At 38.4% G+C, this 16,664-nt stretch overlaps 1 protein-coding gene across 17 annotated transcripts in view; it reads right to left on the bottom strand.

Annotated features, from left to right (window-relative positions):
* REPS1 (RALBP1 associated Eps domain containing 1) overlaps positions 1-16,664 on the bottom strand; it is a 64,951-nt gene that overhangs the window by 45,228 nt on the left and 3,059 nt on the right. For 16 of the 17 annotated variants that reach the window (XM_038176552.2, XM_038176550.2, XM_038176547.2 and 13 more), the window contains exon 2: positions 3,041-3,164. In XM_038176552.2, the coding sequence (XP_038032480.1) occupies positions 3,041-3,164 (124 nt within the window). Of the gene's footprint in view, positions 1-3,040; positions 3,165-8,750; positions 8,887-16,664 lie in introns of those variants that run through there. The other variant, XM_072035969.1, reaches the window with a different exon arrangement.

The raw sequence follows: 16,664 nt of genomic DNA, 5'->3' as shown, positions 1-16,664 counted from the left end.
ACTGGGAAAATCATTTCTTCTGCTGAAAAGTGAACTAAAACCATCCCACAAAAAAAAAGTGAAAAAGTCATTGCATAGAACACTACAATGTCTGACACTGGGGGAGTCAAGAGAGCTCTCCTATGAAGAAAGGTTGAGAGAGATGAGGATGTTCAGCCTGAAGAAGGCTGCAGGGTGACCTCATTGAAGCTTTTCAATACTTAAAGAAAGCTTAAACAAAAAAGATGGAAAACAAATTTTTGCTCGGGCAGATAATGACAGGACAAGGGGTAACGGCTTTAAGCTAAAAGAGGGGAGACAGATTAGAGGAAATTCTTCACTCACAGGGCAATGGGTTGCCCTGGAGGTGCTCAAGGCCAGGCTGGATGAGGCCCTGGGTGACCTGGTCTAGTGGGTAGCATCCCTGCCCATGGCAGGAGAGTGGGAACTAGACAGTCTTTCATGTCCTTTCCAACCCAAGCTGTTCTACGATATGAAGTTTGAGTCTACACAACTGATTCTTCCAACATGAGGTTTTGGCATGAGGTACCTAGCTAGCACCATCTCACAAAATAACAGCCAGGGCTTGTAGGGAGCACGAAATACTGTTTAAAGACAAGACTAGATAATGATTTGTTCTTATTGTACTATTAAGTTTTTACATGGGAATTGAAATATAAAACATTTTTATTTCTGTCATTTCCCTGTTACAGCAGAAAAACTCATTTTAACACTATGACATTTGCTATAATTCAGAAATTCCTGAATTATAACTGCAACAGCTGTTACAAATGGAATTATGATCTTGAATTCAAACAAATTATAAAGTTTTCCATACTTTTCATGCCCACATCCTTGTTAACATCATCTTCCACCAAAAGTGGTATTCCATACTTAGAAAGCAAACATTACGTTAGAGAGACTGCTCATTAATGTCTCAATTTTTAGCCTCCTGGAAGGAAAATTTTCTGGGATGGCAAAAATAAATTTAGATGCCTGTAGTATAATTAAAGCCAGTATTTTTAGTAAACAACATTAGTCTAATCATAAAAGTATTTGGTTAACTGAGAATCAACTGGATAAAAATTGCATTGAATGGACTTAGCACCCAAAATTTGACCATAGTTTGTTCTCAGCAACTTTTGGTGTTTGGGACAGCTCTAACAATTCCTCTTCAAACCCTCCAGGAGATGGACAACAGACAAAACCCAGCTGGTCAGGCTGCTGAACCATAATGCTCAAAGGAAGATAATCCAAGCTCAGAATCATTTTAAGAGTCTTTAGCTGCTTAGTATCTGCAACAACATCCCCCAAATTATCCTAGAAGCAGGGACTTCATAGACAGGACTGGAACCACTGCAACCAAGGCAACAGACAACCAAAGCTAAAAACAGGGTAAAAATAAAATGGTCTGTTAATTATACTTTTTCTATTTAGTAGGTTTGGAACCGGTTACAGAAAATTATTCCTAGAAAAAAACATTACTAGTATTTCTCGTATAGCTATAAACCAATGAAAGGTACACCATCATGGAAGTTCCAACCGTTGCTTTTTTGTAACAGTTTTCATATTTTTGAATTAATTCTGTACCTTCAATTCTTTCCTTCAAATTCCTTCTGATATCACAGCTAACCTTTTTCATATTAGAAAGTCCAGTTAAGGTATCTAATATTAAAATCAAGCATATGAAAACTCTGAAATAATTACATATAGAGATTATAGACTTGCTTCAATGGGCATTTGATAAACAATGGCGGGATTATTCATTAAGTCCCAATTCTATGAAGTATTAGGAGCTGAAGGTTCCTTTTCCAACTTGCTGATTCTACGACATTCTGCTACAATTTTCTGAAGCTGTAGACCATGCAGCACAAAAGCAAGGGTAAAAGTTTATACACAGAGGGTGGCTTCTGAGCAGAAAGGAACTTGAATATTAGCAAAGTGTTGCATAAGACTATATGCTTTTCCAAAAAGCTACAAAAAAACATGAAAGCAGTATAAACCATTTGTACAACCTAGAATAAACATAATTGGAAAGTATACTTGATGATTCCTTGCTTTTATAGGACTGAGGTATTTGATAAAGCTATCAAGTGGCTTTTAATGTAGTTTCCTTACCTACTCTGCTTAACCTATATTTTTCAGAATGAAAGAAAGCTTAAGAGTTTTTATATTATCAGCATATAAAAATTGTCATAACATGTATTCTACAAACAAAACTTGCCACAGAAGTCACCCTTATACAAAGTCGCACTCCAAAAATATCTGCAAGCGGAGAGTTGTGTGCTTGCTGCAAAAGGCTGCAGTGGCTTACAGTTCAGTACATCATCCTCCTAAATCTCTTTTCATCTCAGAGACATGGATCCACTTACGGAAGGCTACAGTAGAGCCTCATATCAAAGCTCTCTGTGGTGTTCTGAACCCTCATCCTAAAATGAGCATCTCCTATTTCTAATTAGTTACCCACATCACAGCTGACCTTTGAAAAAACAAGATAACGTGTTTTAGCTGATAAAGATCTTGTACAGCTCAGGTTTTTCAATAGAAAGATCTTAAGCCATTAATCTCTGTATTTGGGCTACACAAGGGAGAAAACTGTCAAGCCAAGTGTAAAGGAATGTGTCACTGGAAAAGGTAAGTGCATTTGTTGCAATCAAGGCTCCATAAGTTCATCACCTACAAAAACCTGCAAACGTGCATTCCTCTTTTCCTTCACACATTAGTCCTAATAGTACTTTATTCAGCGGATGCAGCACAAAAGTTATCACACACAGTAATATACAGAATGAAATTGTCCTCAACACTGTAGTCAGTAGTATTTGCCCGCTTGGCCCATGATAGCCCAGCACTTACCTTACTCCTACCGAGTGAGGTATCTCATTTATTGCATAGTAAGAACACACTTCCTCATAGTCTCTCCACAGCTGGTATTAAGTTAGCAACACATATAAAAAGACATACCATAATAATTTACAAGATTACTCTAACAAACTGTAAGGCAAATACAGTAATTCTGCTTAGCATCTTAGTTCCAACCCACCCTCCCCATCCTTTATTTTACCTGTATTCAAGCTTTCCACTCTTAGAGGGAGACCAGACTGGGCCACAGCAACAAGTTTCAAAGCAATATAAAACTGACTTCTTCCAAAATAGCCAAGTCTTGTTGCACCGCAGAGCTCCATAATCTGCAACAAAACACACAGTTACTTCTATAAGGCAACTTAAAATACAAGCTGCTCTACAGAAGCAATTTCATACATTTCAAAGCAGCCTCCCTTGCATTAAATGCTCATAACTTTTTATATACAATCTTTCAGTAACAACTTCACATGGAATCCCTAAATAGTAGGTGGCAAGACTTAAAGAGAATCATATTCTTCACAACCAGAAGTTGCAAGCCTAAATCTTATGTTTTTCCCAGTTATCTAACTTTTTTTTTCACCTAGGCTCTCACAGATGATATGAGAATAAAAGACACTACTGGGGTCTTTTTAAAAAAAAAAAAAAAAAAAAAAGAGACTAGAAAGCTCATAAACATCCTACTTCACTACTAGCTATTCTATCAGCAGCTATACTGTCTTTGGTTCTTAACTACTACAGAAAAGAAAAATCTGCTTTTAGGGGTATTAGTATTATACTGATTGCCAGATGTAATCCAGAAACATGACATGAGGGTTTTCAAGTTCAATTCTCAAAATTGAACAGGATGTTACTAATAAAATTAGAGAAATGGTCCTGCCCCTTATTTCTCCCTGATTTCTGCCTGAAGAATTTCCCTGGAGATGGTAGGATTTATAAAAAGTAAAAATTTGAAGACAGTTGTAAATGGTGTCTTCCATCCTGTTCTGATAGAGATTTGCTACAGCTCAACTTCCAAGTTGTAAAAATAAACCTGTAAAGCATTCAGAGCACAAGAAAAGCATGCACGCATATATATATATATATATATACACACATATATATATAAAATCACTTCAGGACTGAAGAAGGCAGATCTTTACATTCTCCAAATGATGACAGAGATGCTGTTTCATTTAAGAAATACAGCACAGAAGTGATGTTATCTTATTCCCCTTTCTTCCCTGATGTGCTATATCAAAGTGATTTTGTATCTTTTTGTTATGAATTTAGAGAAATTTTGGTCCCTTCAAGCTGTCACATTCAAACACACTGCTTGCTTCCACCCTCCCCCCCCCACACACACTTTGGGAGTCTGCAAACCTGGTAGGGATACATTCCTGCTTTGGTAAGGTCTTTGCTAAGGCAAGACATTAAATATGACATGCCCCAAGTCAGACTGAATTAAACAATCCACTTTTTCTTTTAACCCACCCAGCAGTCTCATTTAGACTGTAATATTCCAAATGAGACACAGCAATGCTTTTAGACACCATGGTGAAAGCCTTGCTGAAGTCAAGGTAGACAACATTGCTGCTCTACTCCCCTTACACAGCTCGTCTTTCCATCATAGCAATCTGGGTGACAAATTTCTTTACAAATTCACGCTTGCTAACCCTAGTCACTACTTTTGCTAAGAAATGGCTTCCAGGAGCACGTGCGCCATGATTTTCTCGCAGACTGAAGAGTGCCTGACCAACATGCAGTTCCTTGCTGAAGGCAGCTAGCTACATGTCTTTCCCCAGTCACCAAGATCCCTGGTCTTCATGATCCAAGAATAAGAAAGAATGCTTACAATGACATTAGCTAGCTCTCAGAACACACTCAGAAGCACCCATCTGATCCCATGAACTTGATATTTCTCAAGAAGCCTAATCTTTTCACAATACTACTAATATTGTGAAATACTAGTACATCTCCTTCAAACCCCTCTCCAGGCTCAAAGGCCTGTGAAACCTTGTCTATGAAGATACATGCAGAGAAGGTACCCAAATTTCAGCCTCATCTACATCCACTAGTCACAAATTCCCCTCCTCACCCTTCACATCAGAGCTGAGTCATAAGCTTCCAGTTTAGCAAATCTAGACTTGAGATATCTTCTTAGTCTCCTAACTACTAGGATAAACATTTATTGGACTAAGAGAAGGCTGTCCTGACAGGTTTCTCAGTTCTCATGAGAAGCAGTCCTGAAGGACAGAGAAGTTCACATAGAAGTTCACAGTTACTGGTTGCAGGCAAGTTACAACTGAGAAACAGTCAGCTTTGATTTCACATAGCGACTGAACCACAAGGCCCAAAGGAGTTAGTCTGTATGCTGTAGAATTGCTAAAACAGGAGAGAGACATTGGTAACTACTATCAAACACATGGCTTTATTAACTAAAGCTGAGCTAGATATAGCCCAACAAAAGCTCCTTAGGTATTTCCTTACCATGTACCGGGATTCTAGGACCTCATGAAAATAAGCTGTTGTGAAACCTGTCACAGGAAGGAGTGGGAAGCTGACAAAGACTTAGTCCCAAAGCACTCCCAGGAGGATCAACAGGTCTACAGCTGCGCATAGTGCTCATAAATCCTGTTGTACAGAAGCTAGCTGCAATAATTCACTTGCATACGTCTGCATTACACTTCCTATGTTGTCCTACAGCACCTGTGTTATTTGGATTTTCCCAATATACTATTTATGCAGCATAGTATCTGGACAGATGTCAATGGATTTCTTTAATGTTCATTAACTAAAGAGTTCAATAATTCTGAATACAGTACATTAGTATCAATACACTAGTTGGACTGCAGGGACTGCCATAAGGAAACAAGTGACAGTAAACTGTCAGGTGAAAACTCAAAAACTTTGAGGCATCAACATCTGAAATAAATTGTCCATACCCAGCCTAAGGATAAAATAATAACACTAAGTTTAAATAATTTGCAGAATTAAAGCAGTGGAGACTCAACAAGACTCAGGTAGAACAAACAAAATTAGTACAAGAGCTATTTTGCTTTTAAAATAACCATCATATCCTGGGAAACTGCTGAGTATCCACGTACTTGACAATAATTAAAGAAAAAAGCTTGTGGATCCAGTGATCTAGCATGAACAGATAAATAAGTAAGCAGACTGGAAAAGCTTTTTATGAAAGGAAGCAGTGACATAGTTATTTGAAGCCTATGCAATCATCAGGCAGCAATGGCTTTTGGCAATTTCAAAATCAGTGCCAGACTGGAAGTTGTCTTTTTTGGAGCTAGTCAATACTGCCAGGTTGAAAAAAACTTTAGTTGAAGACTAGATTAATAATTAAGCTACAATGGCAGGCAAGTACGAGAGGGGAAATAAAGCATGGATTCAGAAAGTGGAGAAAAGTAAAAAAAAAAAAAAAAAAAAAAAAAAAAAACAAACATTTAAGTATCATGAGAATGAAAAAGCAAAGGATATAGAAAAAAATTCCTGTACACTGCTGAACAAGGAGCTGTCAAATCCACCCAGGCGGATAAAGGAGTCCTCCAGTTCAAACAGACTCTAACCCAGACACGTGATTGACGGTTGAGCAAAATCACTAAACACAAAGACCTAGTGGAGCCCCTCAGCTGACTGACAGCATGCTTGAACATACCCAAAACAGCCTACCTATAATCTCCTTGAAGGAGGATTTAAACACTCAACAGGCAAGGCAGTAAGCTAAACTGACAGGACCAAAAAAATAAAAATAAAATCAAGGGATTGCTTCTGTGAGATTTGTTTTATGTTTAGGACTTTCATCTTCTTAGGACTATTGAGGATAAGGAATAAATTCCTTAAACTCTTTGAGGAATGCAGAGCCATCTTCAAGACAAAATGCTCTATTGCTGTTTTCACCTCCTCAGATATGAGGATCCTGACATTACAGCACTGCAATTAACGAGGTTCATGCCAACAGCTCTGTTGGCGTGACACTGTTGATACAAAAATCAGTACAGCAGCTGTCAATTAGGAAGTTGCACACAGTGCATTTGCATATTGCAAAGAGGTAACAGTAGCATTAACAATATTAGGAGCTGGCACAGATCAGACATTCACAGGAAGCAGTATGTTGACAAAGGACACCTCTTTGAGCACATACTTTCTAGAACTCTTACTGGTTTCAAATAAGGGGTCCTTGGACTTGGAAATCAGAATCAGAATCACAGAACTGTAGGGGAATGTTTGTGAACTGAAAGAAATGAAAGGTTAAGAACTGTTTTAGAAATCCAGGTGACGTGGATTTCTAAATAACATCTATCAGATGTGTCAAAATGTACTTCTCAGACCTCAGAAAACCTCTCTGGGAAAGTTTTCCGGATTATCACAGTCCCCTGCCCCCAGGCTCTTTTACAAGGCAAATCAAGCCCACAATCTGTAAACATTATTTATACAAAAGTACAACAGTTTTTAACTTCTTCAATGGTAAGGCAATAAAGGAAATAAGATGCATGCCACCTACATAGTAAAGATAAAAATCTCTCATCTGCTTGGAGAGAGTTACTAAAGAACTAACCAATCCATAAAAAAGGGCTGAAAGAGGCAAGACTGAGGCACTTTTCAAGGCTGGCAGTGACAACACACATGGTGGATGGCAAGAGGAGGGAGTGAACAAAATCACCAGTGGACCTTCTGTAACATGTCAACCTAACTAGGATGGTAACACAAGTCTGATACCCAGTAAAAGCATATAGACACAAAGTTATTTTTATTTTATAGATAGGTATATACAAATCACATACAGATATTAAGAAAGAAGCAGAACTGGGATTCAGAATAAACATTTTGATCCCAATTTTATAAACAGATTCTTAATCTGAGGTATTCTAGTAGTCCTGCTGTGACTGCATTTTCTTATTGGTATAATCCTGTGTTTGTTTTATAATTCATAAACACAAAGAAAGAATGTACATTATGACAGAACGGTTGAAGGTGGAAAGGATCTCTGCAGATAATCCAGTCCAACCACCCTGGCTCAAAGCAGACTCAGCTACCGCGGGTTGCTTGGGACCACGTCCAGTTGTGTTTCAAGTATATCCAAGGAGGGAGACCCTACAGCCTCTCTGAGCAACCTCTGCTACTGTTCCCTCAACCTTAGAGGAAGAAAGTCTTCTCTTAGGTTTAAATGAAACAATTACCAGGAATTACTTCCTATAAGCTAGGCACCAGGAGTGCAAAACAAGTTTCCTTTTAAGTTTGTATCAGATATTGTAAAAATTAAAGTTAAACCAGACCATGAGCACACTAGTGCATCATTACTCAGTACGTGATATTCCAGTTTTGCTACACATATTGACCATAAATTTTTAATTGAAAAACAAGCAATACATTTAAAACAAGCTAAGGGTCTACACTTCAGACAAAAAAATAAAAAACAATAACCTGTATGCTGTTTTTAAGTAATTTAATAAAAAAAAGTAACTATGATTACAGAATGATTTTGATTAATAGTTTAAAATAAAAAAAACATTGTGTCAATAATGTTATTTCTGTCACCCATATGCACTCATTCTTTGATGAGAATCCTTTGATGTCTCCAATGACAAGAAGAGCTTTGCTCTCAGCGGACAAACATTAAACAGAAAATGACATGATACTGTCCAAATTAAAAGTATTACACTACAGCCTCATACTGGGTACTAGGATATGCTGTCATACAAAAGTGTTCTTCTGAAGTCACATAACCCACTCAACTCAGCTACAACAAAAATTAACCATAACTTGACAGCGTAATGTAACTTGGTATAAGGGAACTTGAAAAAACATTTTAGTAACTTACATTGTAATCAGTGATCATTACTGTGTACAGAAAGACCTAAGACCACCTATTTCCTATGTTTTTTTTCTGAATTGAGTAACTGTTTCCTGACATTCATTACCTTTTAATGTTGTTCTACAGCCATCTTCAACAGATCAATTTCTGTGACTTCATTTTACCAGATCTACTTCACTAACTGCAGACCACTGTCTTCCAGCCTGACAGCTCTCCAACTAGTCTCTCTCACCTACCATCAGCTAGACAAAACAATATTGGTTAGTTATTAATCAAGAATTTTGGAATTTCCTTCAGAAAAATCTCACTTGACAATAGGCAGCTTCCCAGATGCAAGACTTGTTTACAACACGGTGTAGTAAGAACAAGACAGAACTGACAAGAGATCCTCCTTCCGATGGGTTATTTTTAACCAAGTTGAGTCTCTGACCCAGTTCCCTGCAGGGCTCCACAAACCTTGGCACACAGGAAGAGAAAAATGGAGAGAGGACAAACAAACTGCCACTAAGGGAAACAGCCCTAGTATTGCTCAGGATTCTACGCTTCACCACTGCAGTATGCAGTATTTGGCATATTTAAACAGACTTAAACCTACCTGAAGATCACTGCAAAGATCATTGCTGTATTTAATTCAGTAACTGTGAAGTAGAAAACATTCGTGTGCTGAACAGCAAGTATAATATTACCCAGATCTAATACATACAGTTGTCTTATTAGGTACTTTCATATAGCAGTAAATACACTCAGCTGATACTAAGAATTCCCACCTGCAGGGTATATTTGGGACAGTGATGCACTTTGTTGCACAAGGAATAGTAAGGTCTTCCTTTCAAGTCCAACTGACCATTTCAAGATGGATCTCGGTCAAAGCCACAAATCTGGCTTCAGAACACAGGCCTTTAAAGAAACAGAACCAACAGCACTGGAGTACTTCCAAGAAGATTCGCACTCTCTGGCAATGAAATATTTTGTTTCCTATTGTCTCTATATATGGAAACATATACTTATCTGTCCTTGATTTTCATGCACTGCATGTAGCCATGGTGCAAGCAGACTACTAGAATATTGTCAGGGAATATATTCTGCAACAAATAGCAATATGAAAAACCTACTCATTAGCTCTGAGAATCAGTTCTCTATGGATAAAGCTAAACTTTCCCATTCCACAGGTCATTTCAGGTTCAGACATACATGCGATTCACAAGTTTCAGAATTAATCACTTCAGAAATAAAGAATTTAATTGGCTTTTAAAAAACTGAGCCAGCATTTTAACTCTGAGGAATGATTCTGCCCCAGTATTTGGGAATTTGTTTTACAAGGGTGTTGACTCTCTGAATAAGGGTTGACAGAGTTGTAGTCATGCTTATGCTCCGTTAATAGAAAAGCAGCAGACAAAAAGCACTGAACCTCTGAAATTCTGCTATGACATACACATGAAATACATCTATTTTTTAAGAAGTAAATGCATTGAACACTACAATTAAAAATTAATTCAGTGTTTTCACATACTGTACGAATTTTTGAACCGTTCATATTTTATATCCTTCATTTCTAAACCAATATTTTTTCACACCTCTTTATTATTTATCATTGTTTCATGCTGATGGGTAAGCTTATTACCACCACAGTTCTCTCGCTCCCCCTTCTCAAATGGAGGGGAGAAAATATGATAAAGGTCACAGATTGAGGTAAGAACAGGGGGATCACTCACCAATTACCATCAAAGGCAAAACTGACTCAGCATAGGGAGATACTGAGATCTATTGCCTACTGATAACAGGCTAGACCAGCAAGAATTAAAAGCAAACTCAATACAACTCCCCATCCACCCCCTTCAACCTCCTCCCCTAAGCAGTGCAGGGGAATGGTGGTTGCAGTCAGTCCCTAACACTTTGTCTTTGCTGCTCCTTCATCCTCAAGCTCTTCCCCTGCTCCAGCTAGGGTCCCTCCCATGGGATGCCATCCTTTCTGAACCAAGCTTCCCAGAGGCTACAGCTCAAGAACTGCTCCAATACGGGTCCATACCATGGGGTCCATCCCTTATGCACAGACTGCTCCAGCACAGATTCCCCATGGGCAGCAACTCCAGCCAGATCTCCAGCCCCACCCTCCAAAGACTACTGATCTAGAGCCAGAGGGCTAACTCTTTAACAAATTATTGCCAAGTATCGTCAAAAATAGGACAAAAAGAAGCATATCCTTCCTGACATGCTTAATAGGATCAACGGAAAATCCAGATAGACAGATGAACTTAAAAAGCAACTCCTGTCCTCCCAAGTAAAGGAGTACAAAGCCATAGCTGGAAGAACTGAAGGTAGAGTTGCTCTCTGCTTGCCCCAAGATGTTCTCTACCGCTGGTCTGGTAGAGCAGGTGCTCATGTGAAAAAGGTACCTATGACTAGTAACAATAATAAAGCAGCAAGGAGAATTCAGAATAAAAAATAATGAAGCAGCAAAACACAGTCCAGAAAAGCCACTTTCAATTCTTGACACAGAATGAGAGGTTCTTTTAAAAGGAGATACACCACATACGTGTCTCTTCCTATGCAATTTTACATCACTGCTTAACCTAAATAGCTCTTTCCTCAGTCACACCACTGTTGTGTGGCTCCTTCTCTGCTCTCAGTTGCACAATTCCCCCTTCCTGAGTGCTAGATGATTCTCATATCTGATCGCAGTGTGATTACTCAGTAAGCCTGCAAAAAGTGACAGTTATCTGTTGTTTTATTAAACTGAATCCGTTTAGTTTACAGCCAATAAACACTTCAGCAGCTACAAGACACATGGGAGCGTGTGGTTGGCAGCAATGATTTGTTCATTTGCCTTTAAACTTCTTGCAAGGCTGCAGCTTTAAGAAAGCTGTGTGCTTTGCAGTTAAGAGGTGCAGAAAAGGTAGAAATGAGGCAACTGAACTGAATGTCACTGCAAAATCCACAAAGTACTATATGCCTCGCCCAAATAAACCACCTATAGATATCAAAAATATATTTACACACCAGGTTACAAAGAATTCCCCTCCTTTCTCCTGGTGGTGCCACAAAGAATTTAAGCAATGGGAGAGGAGGAAACACACATTTCAGCACCAACTCGCAATGCCTGAGCCAGTCTGTGACAATTTGAGACACCCAGGATGACTCCATCATACTCCATTGATTGTATTTTCTAGAACAAATGGTAACAGCCAAAGCATCAATACAAACCCTGAGAAAGCAGCCAACTTCAGCAGGTAATGAAGAAGTCTTGTATTTTACAGCAATATATTTAGCATTTCAAAGTATTACTACAATAATAAATCTTGCTGGTTTCTTCATGGGAGGTCACATGGATGTTCTAACTGCAGATGATCCTGCCATGCAACTGCAAAATTTCTTCTGAATTGCTAAATGCTGAACAGAACAGCATGCATTTGATTTTGATTCCTTTCAGACCTCATATGCGGTTGATACATTCCACTGATTGATATTCCTTGTTAGTTATTTCCTTACTTTTTAGATTTTAGTATTTTCATCAGAAGTCATTTTTCATCACTCCACCAGAATAAACATGAAACAGAAAAGCCTCAAAGAGTGAACACAACCTACTGGCTTTTCACTAATGTAAAGTGAAAATTCAGACATTCTCCATCCCAGAATTAGTGGTGACACTGTGGCCTGGCCAAACAGGACTGCTCAGATCAGTCTCGTTATACCTGAGCACTTCTACAAGTTCACGTGAAGCTACTGTGCCCACTACATCGTGCTGCTCTCCTACCTAAATCTGTTTTCCTCAGAGTATTAACCTGACCAGGCAGTACTGACCAGTTTCTTAGCTTTGCACTGCTTGCCTTCTCCCCAAAAAGTCTACAAGCCTTACTGTCTACCAAAGTTGAAACAAAACGTAATTAAAATTCTAAGAACTGCACATTTATAGGGCTCTATTTGAGGCTTAGAGCTACTAACACACACTGTTCTTAAATGACTTAAGACATTTTGTTTCTGAAAAACAAGTGGCATACGTCACTGCTGTAAGAACAGATTTTTCTCCACAGTCATGCCTAATTTTCTGAAGCAGCAGTAAGTCAGCACCAAATGCTAGATTTTGTACAGCCCCGTGCTGGTCACTCTCTTCTGGGTTTACTGAAGTTGAAAGAGACACGTTTGAATTGAAGCGGAGCCTTCTAGCTGCTCTGATAATATACTCCGAGAGCATTTTAGATCTCCTAAGTTAATCATTCCAGCAATTCAGGTCAGACTGTCTTTTTTTTTTTTTTTTCCCACCCCAAGTCCTTTAACCTATCAAAACACTGTTTCTATACTCAGACAGGCACGTCTAAGCTTTAATGTACTTTTTGTATAACAAGTGCAAGGGATAGTCTAACTCTTTGGACACCAACCCCAGCTGGAAAAACACACAGGTCACAAACACAAGAACCAGCTCCCTTAGTGCCTGACTGAAAGAAATACACTGCTGCCTTAATAATATCCCTGTGGTCTAAAAAAAAAAAAAAAAAAAAAAAAAAAAACAACAAAAAACAACTGTAAAGGTAAGAGAACAAGTGGGAAATACATCTTCCTGCTAACCATTACTGTGTTGCATTACACTACACCTGGAAAAATGTTCAAAACTTTAATACTAAAGAATCATCTTTACAGGAAAAACAAGTACAAAACTTGTCAACTTGATAACTTGATTCTAAGACAGATGCATTTGTCACAAAAGGCTCTGGTATTTGAATCATAGAACGGTTTGGATTGGAAGGGACCTTAAAGATCACCTGTTTCCTGATTCTTAATGGGTATTAATCATCCCTGCTGTGCTCTGATGACAAATTTTAAAAAAACCTGTCTACAAACAAAGCTGAGCTGTGACACTCCAAATTAGCTGAATGCTGTGCTGGCACACAGAATTACGAAGGGATTATTTACAACAGAAGTGACTATACATTATGAATTCCAGTCAATTTCAAAAGCTTAAGAACAATCACACTGAGAAACCAGCTGAAAACAAATGCAAATCTAATAGAGCTTATCTACAGTACTGAAGTTTTGCCATCAACTTCCTGCCTTTGGTTTGAAAAACAATAATTATTCTCTGACTAAATGCTAAGTGAGATATGAGACTACTCAAACTAATTAACTGCAAAGAGAAACTGATTTGCAGCCCAGTACAGTTTCTATGAAGGTAACAGCATTCACATAAAACATTTTTACCAGAAATCTACCAAAAATTCTACGCACAATGCACACGATACAAATCTAGGCATCGCTTCTGGCACTAGCAAAAAGTAGACTGCTTAAATACCTCATCTTTACAGAGAAAGAAATCTAACTTACTGCTCAGCTGAAAGAAAAATACTCCACCACAACAGCATTTTAGGAAAAAAAATATGTAATTCACATCCTGAATGTTCTTAGCTGTAGATCCAGGCACTGCTTCTATTTACAACATTTCTAACAATTCATTTCCTAAATGAGAACCGGGATACAAAGCACATATAAACATCCCTTAAATAAATATGATATAGATTATTTACTTAGATTACATATTATAACTATAAAGGGCTACAGATGCAACAGTTTTACTTGCTCAGGCTAACAAAAAATAGTAGTTTTCTTGTTCACACTTAATATAATCATATATTTCTACATTAGAAGAATGCTTTAATAATCAGCTCTTACAAATATGCCTCAGAAGAAATCCAATTTTGTTTTAAAATGTAGAAAACCTGTGAGCTTTAAAGTAAAAAATACATAATGTATCAGCTGGATGCAATTAAGTGATCCTTTTTTTAAAATAAGGCTTGTTTGCAGTTTATGCAAAGATCATTATTAGGAGGAGAAAGGTTTTTACACAGCATGCATTTTTGAGAAGATCTGAAAGTACTATACATTTTTAAATACATTCCAAGTCCAAACTGAAGGTACAGATTTGCACTGCACAAGAAATTCTAACTTCTTATCTAACTTCTTACCCCACCAGCTCTGAAAATACCATAATTCTGACGAATTTGCTGAATTTAAGTACAGGTAAACCTATACATGCCCTGGTTCAGCTTCCAGTTGCAGTTGGCATTTAGTAAATTCTACTGATTTGATAAACAGGTAGTCTTTGTGTAGAGAAGTTCACTGAAACATTAATTGCAACAATAAAATCACCCTGAACGAAGTTTTATTTTCTTATATCACTTTTCTCTTTAAAACCCAGCATCTAACAAAGTAGTCAACATTTTCAAACCAAGACCCTGCCATTTCATTTTGCCATGTTCTGCCTCTGGACTGTAATCCCAACTGTAACTGCACCCCGTGCCAACAGGTGAGCTCTGGCACCTTCGGAAACTGCCATTCCGTGCTCCCCACGTTTGCCAAAAGCTATCAGCCCAAGAACAACAGAAGACAGCATATGCTTGCATCTTAGTGGTTTTTCTACACAACCCAGAAACTGTAGCTGATGAATTAGGCTTTACACTCGGATTATGGACCTTACAGTGAAGCAGCTGCATCCCAGGTATGCACTTTCTTACAATTTTCCATGTGAGGGCGGAAAACCGTGACAAAGGGTAGAGATAGGCAAGCAGTGACAGCAATTTCTTTACAATGACACAGGAATGATCAGAACTAATCTGTCTGTAAAGACTCCTTAGAAACATGCCTGAAATTACAGATTGGCAAACAAGTCAAAAATAGGCTTTATATTATGTTTTTAATGAGTTAGAGCAACCACAGTTGTAATTGAAAAAAATAGCGTAACTGTGTAATTAATTCACCTGTCATTCAAACACTTTGTAACACAAAATTAGAAGTTGGGTAACTACTGTATACAACACCAACACTGAAGATTACAGTTCACTAGATTTAGAGAAAGTACGTGCATTAAACGTTTGTTGTTTAATGATAATGCTGTAATTTTAAAGTGAGATGCTTTGACTCGCCTATTTCAGATGAGTACTATATGCACAACAGATCGTATTCTTGTCCTGTGAAGGTTCTGTAATTCATAATCAAAGAGTGAAAGTTCAAACAAATGGGACAGCTGCCATATGAATCCCACACACAAGCAAGGAACTTCTCTTTTTCCCCTTTTGTCTGACTATAGCTTTTACAAGCAACTTCACTGCCAGCACAGAGGAACCAGGAACAGACTTGAACAGCATACCTACATTAGCATTTTAGGTCAGATGCAAGGAGTACTTTTGAAGCAAATCTTCTGATCACCCCCACTGCTCTGGTTCACGCTCCGGAACCACCTCAGAACAGGCAACTGGATTTCTTTTGTGTGAAGCTAACCTAGAAGGCGCACTCGAGGAATGCACCTAATGAATTCCTGCTAACACTCACTCTGAGACACCATGCCAGAACTTTGTCAAAGCGAAGCTTGTGAAATGCATATACAGTGTCAGGTCCTCAGCATCTCTTGTGTTGTGCTGTATTACTTGCTAACATAAACACCAATGCACAGGCAACTGAGCCATCAATCACGCTGCTGACACAAGTGAAAAATCAACAAAAAAAAAACAACAAAACTTCTGGCTGAACAAGCCCCCTGAACCAGCTCACTGTATGTTCAAAAGAATAAGGTAGTTCCAACTTCTGGTGGTTTAAGCTACTGTGAAACTCGTGCTAAGTCAGAACTGAAATACCCAGCAACTATAAATGAGGAAGGCTCCCCTCTTTTCCTTTGTCAGCGAACAGTTTTCCTGCCTCTTTCTTTGTGCCAGCGCTAACATCCGTTCAACTTCAGTGTTAGGTGATACAGAGATTAAAAAAAAGCAACAAAAACTGTGATTTTCTGCCTGCGTAGCCCCTGGAATCAATGTAGTAGAACAACATTGGATGGCCATTGGTGTCTGTACAAGGGGAAGAAGCAGCAGGAGCACATGGCCGGGGGAACACTGAACCACCTCCTTCGGTGGCAGCTCACCACAGGACTGGAGTAACTGCAGTGTGGAACCGTGCCCTGAGAGCAATTTAAAAACCTCCTAACTGTTGTGAAGTAGCCCAACTTGTTATCTCAACACACATACTTTTATCCACCATTTTATGC

Source organism: Anas platyrhynchos, chromosome 3 (genome assembly GCF_047663525.1).
Source record: "Anas platyrhynchos isolate ZD024472 breed Pekin duck chromosome 3, IASCAAS_PekinDuck_T2T, whole genome shotgun sequence".
NCBI classification, from domain to species: domain Eukaryota; kingdom Metazoa; phylum Chordata; class Aves; order Anseriformes; family Anatidae; genus Anas; species Anas platyrhynchos.
This window is presented reverse-complemented; position numbering and strand designations above follow the sequence as displayed.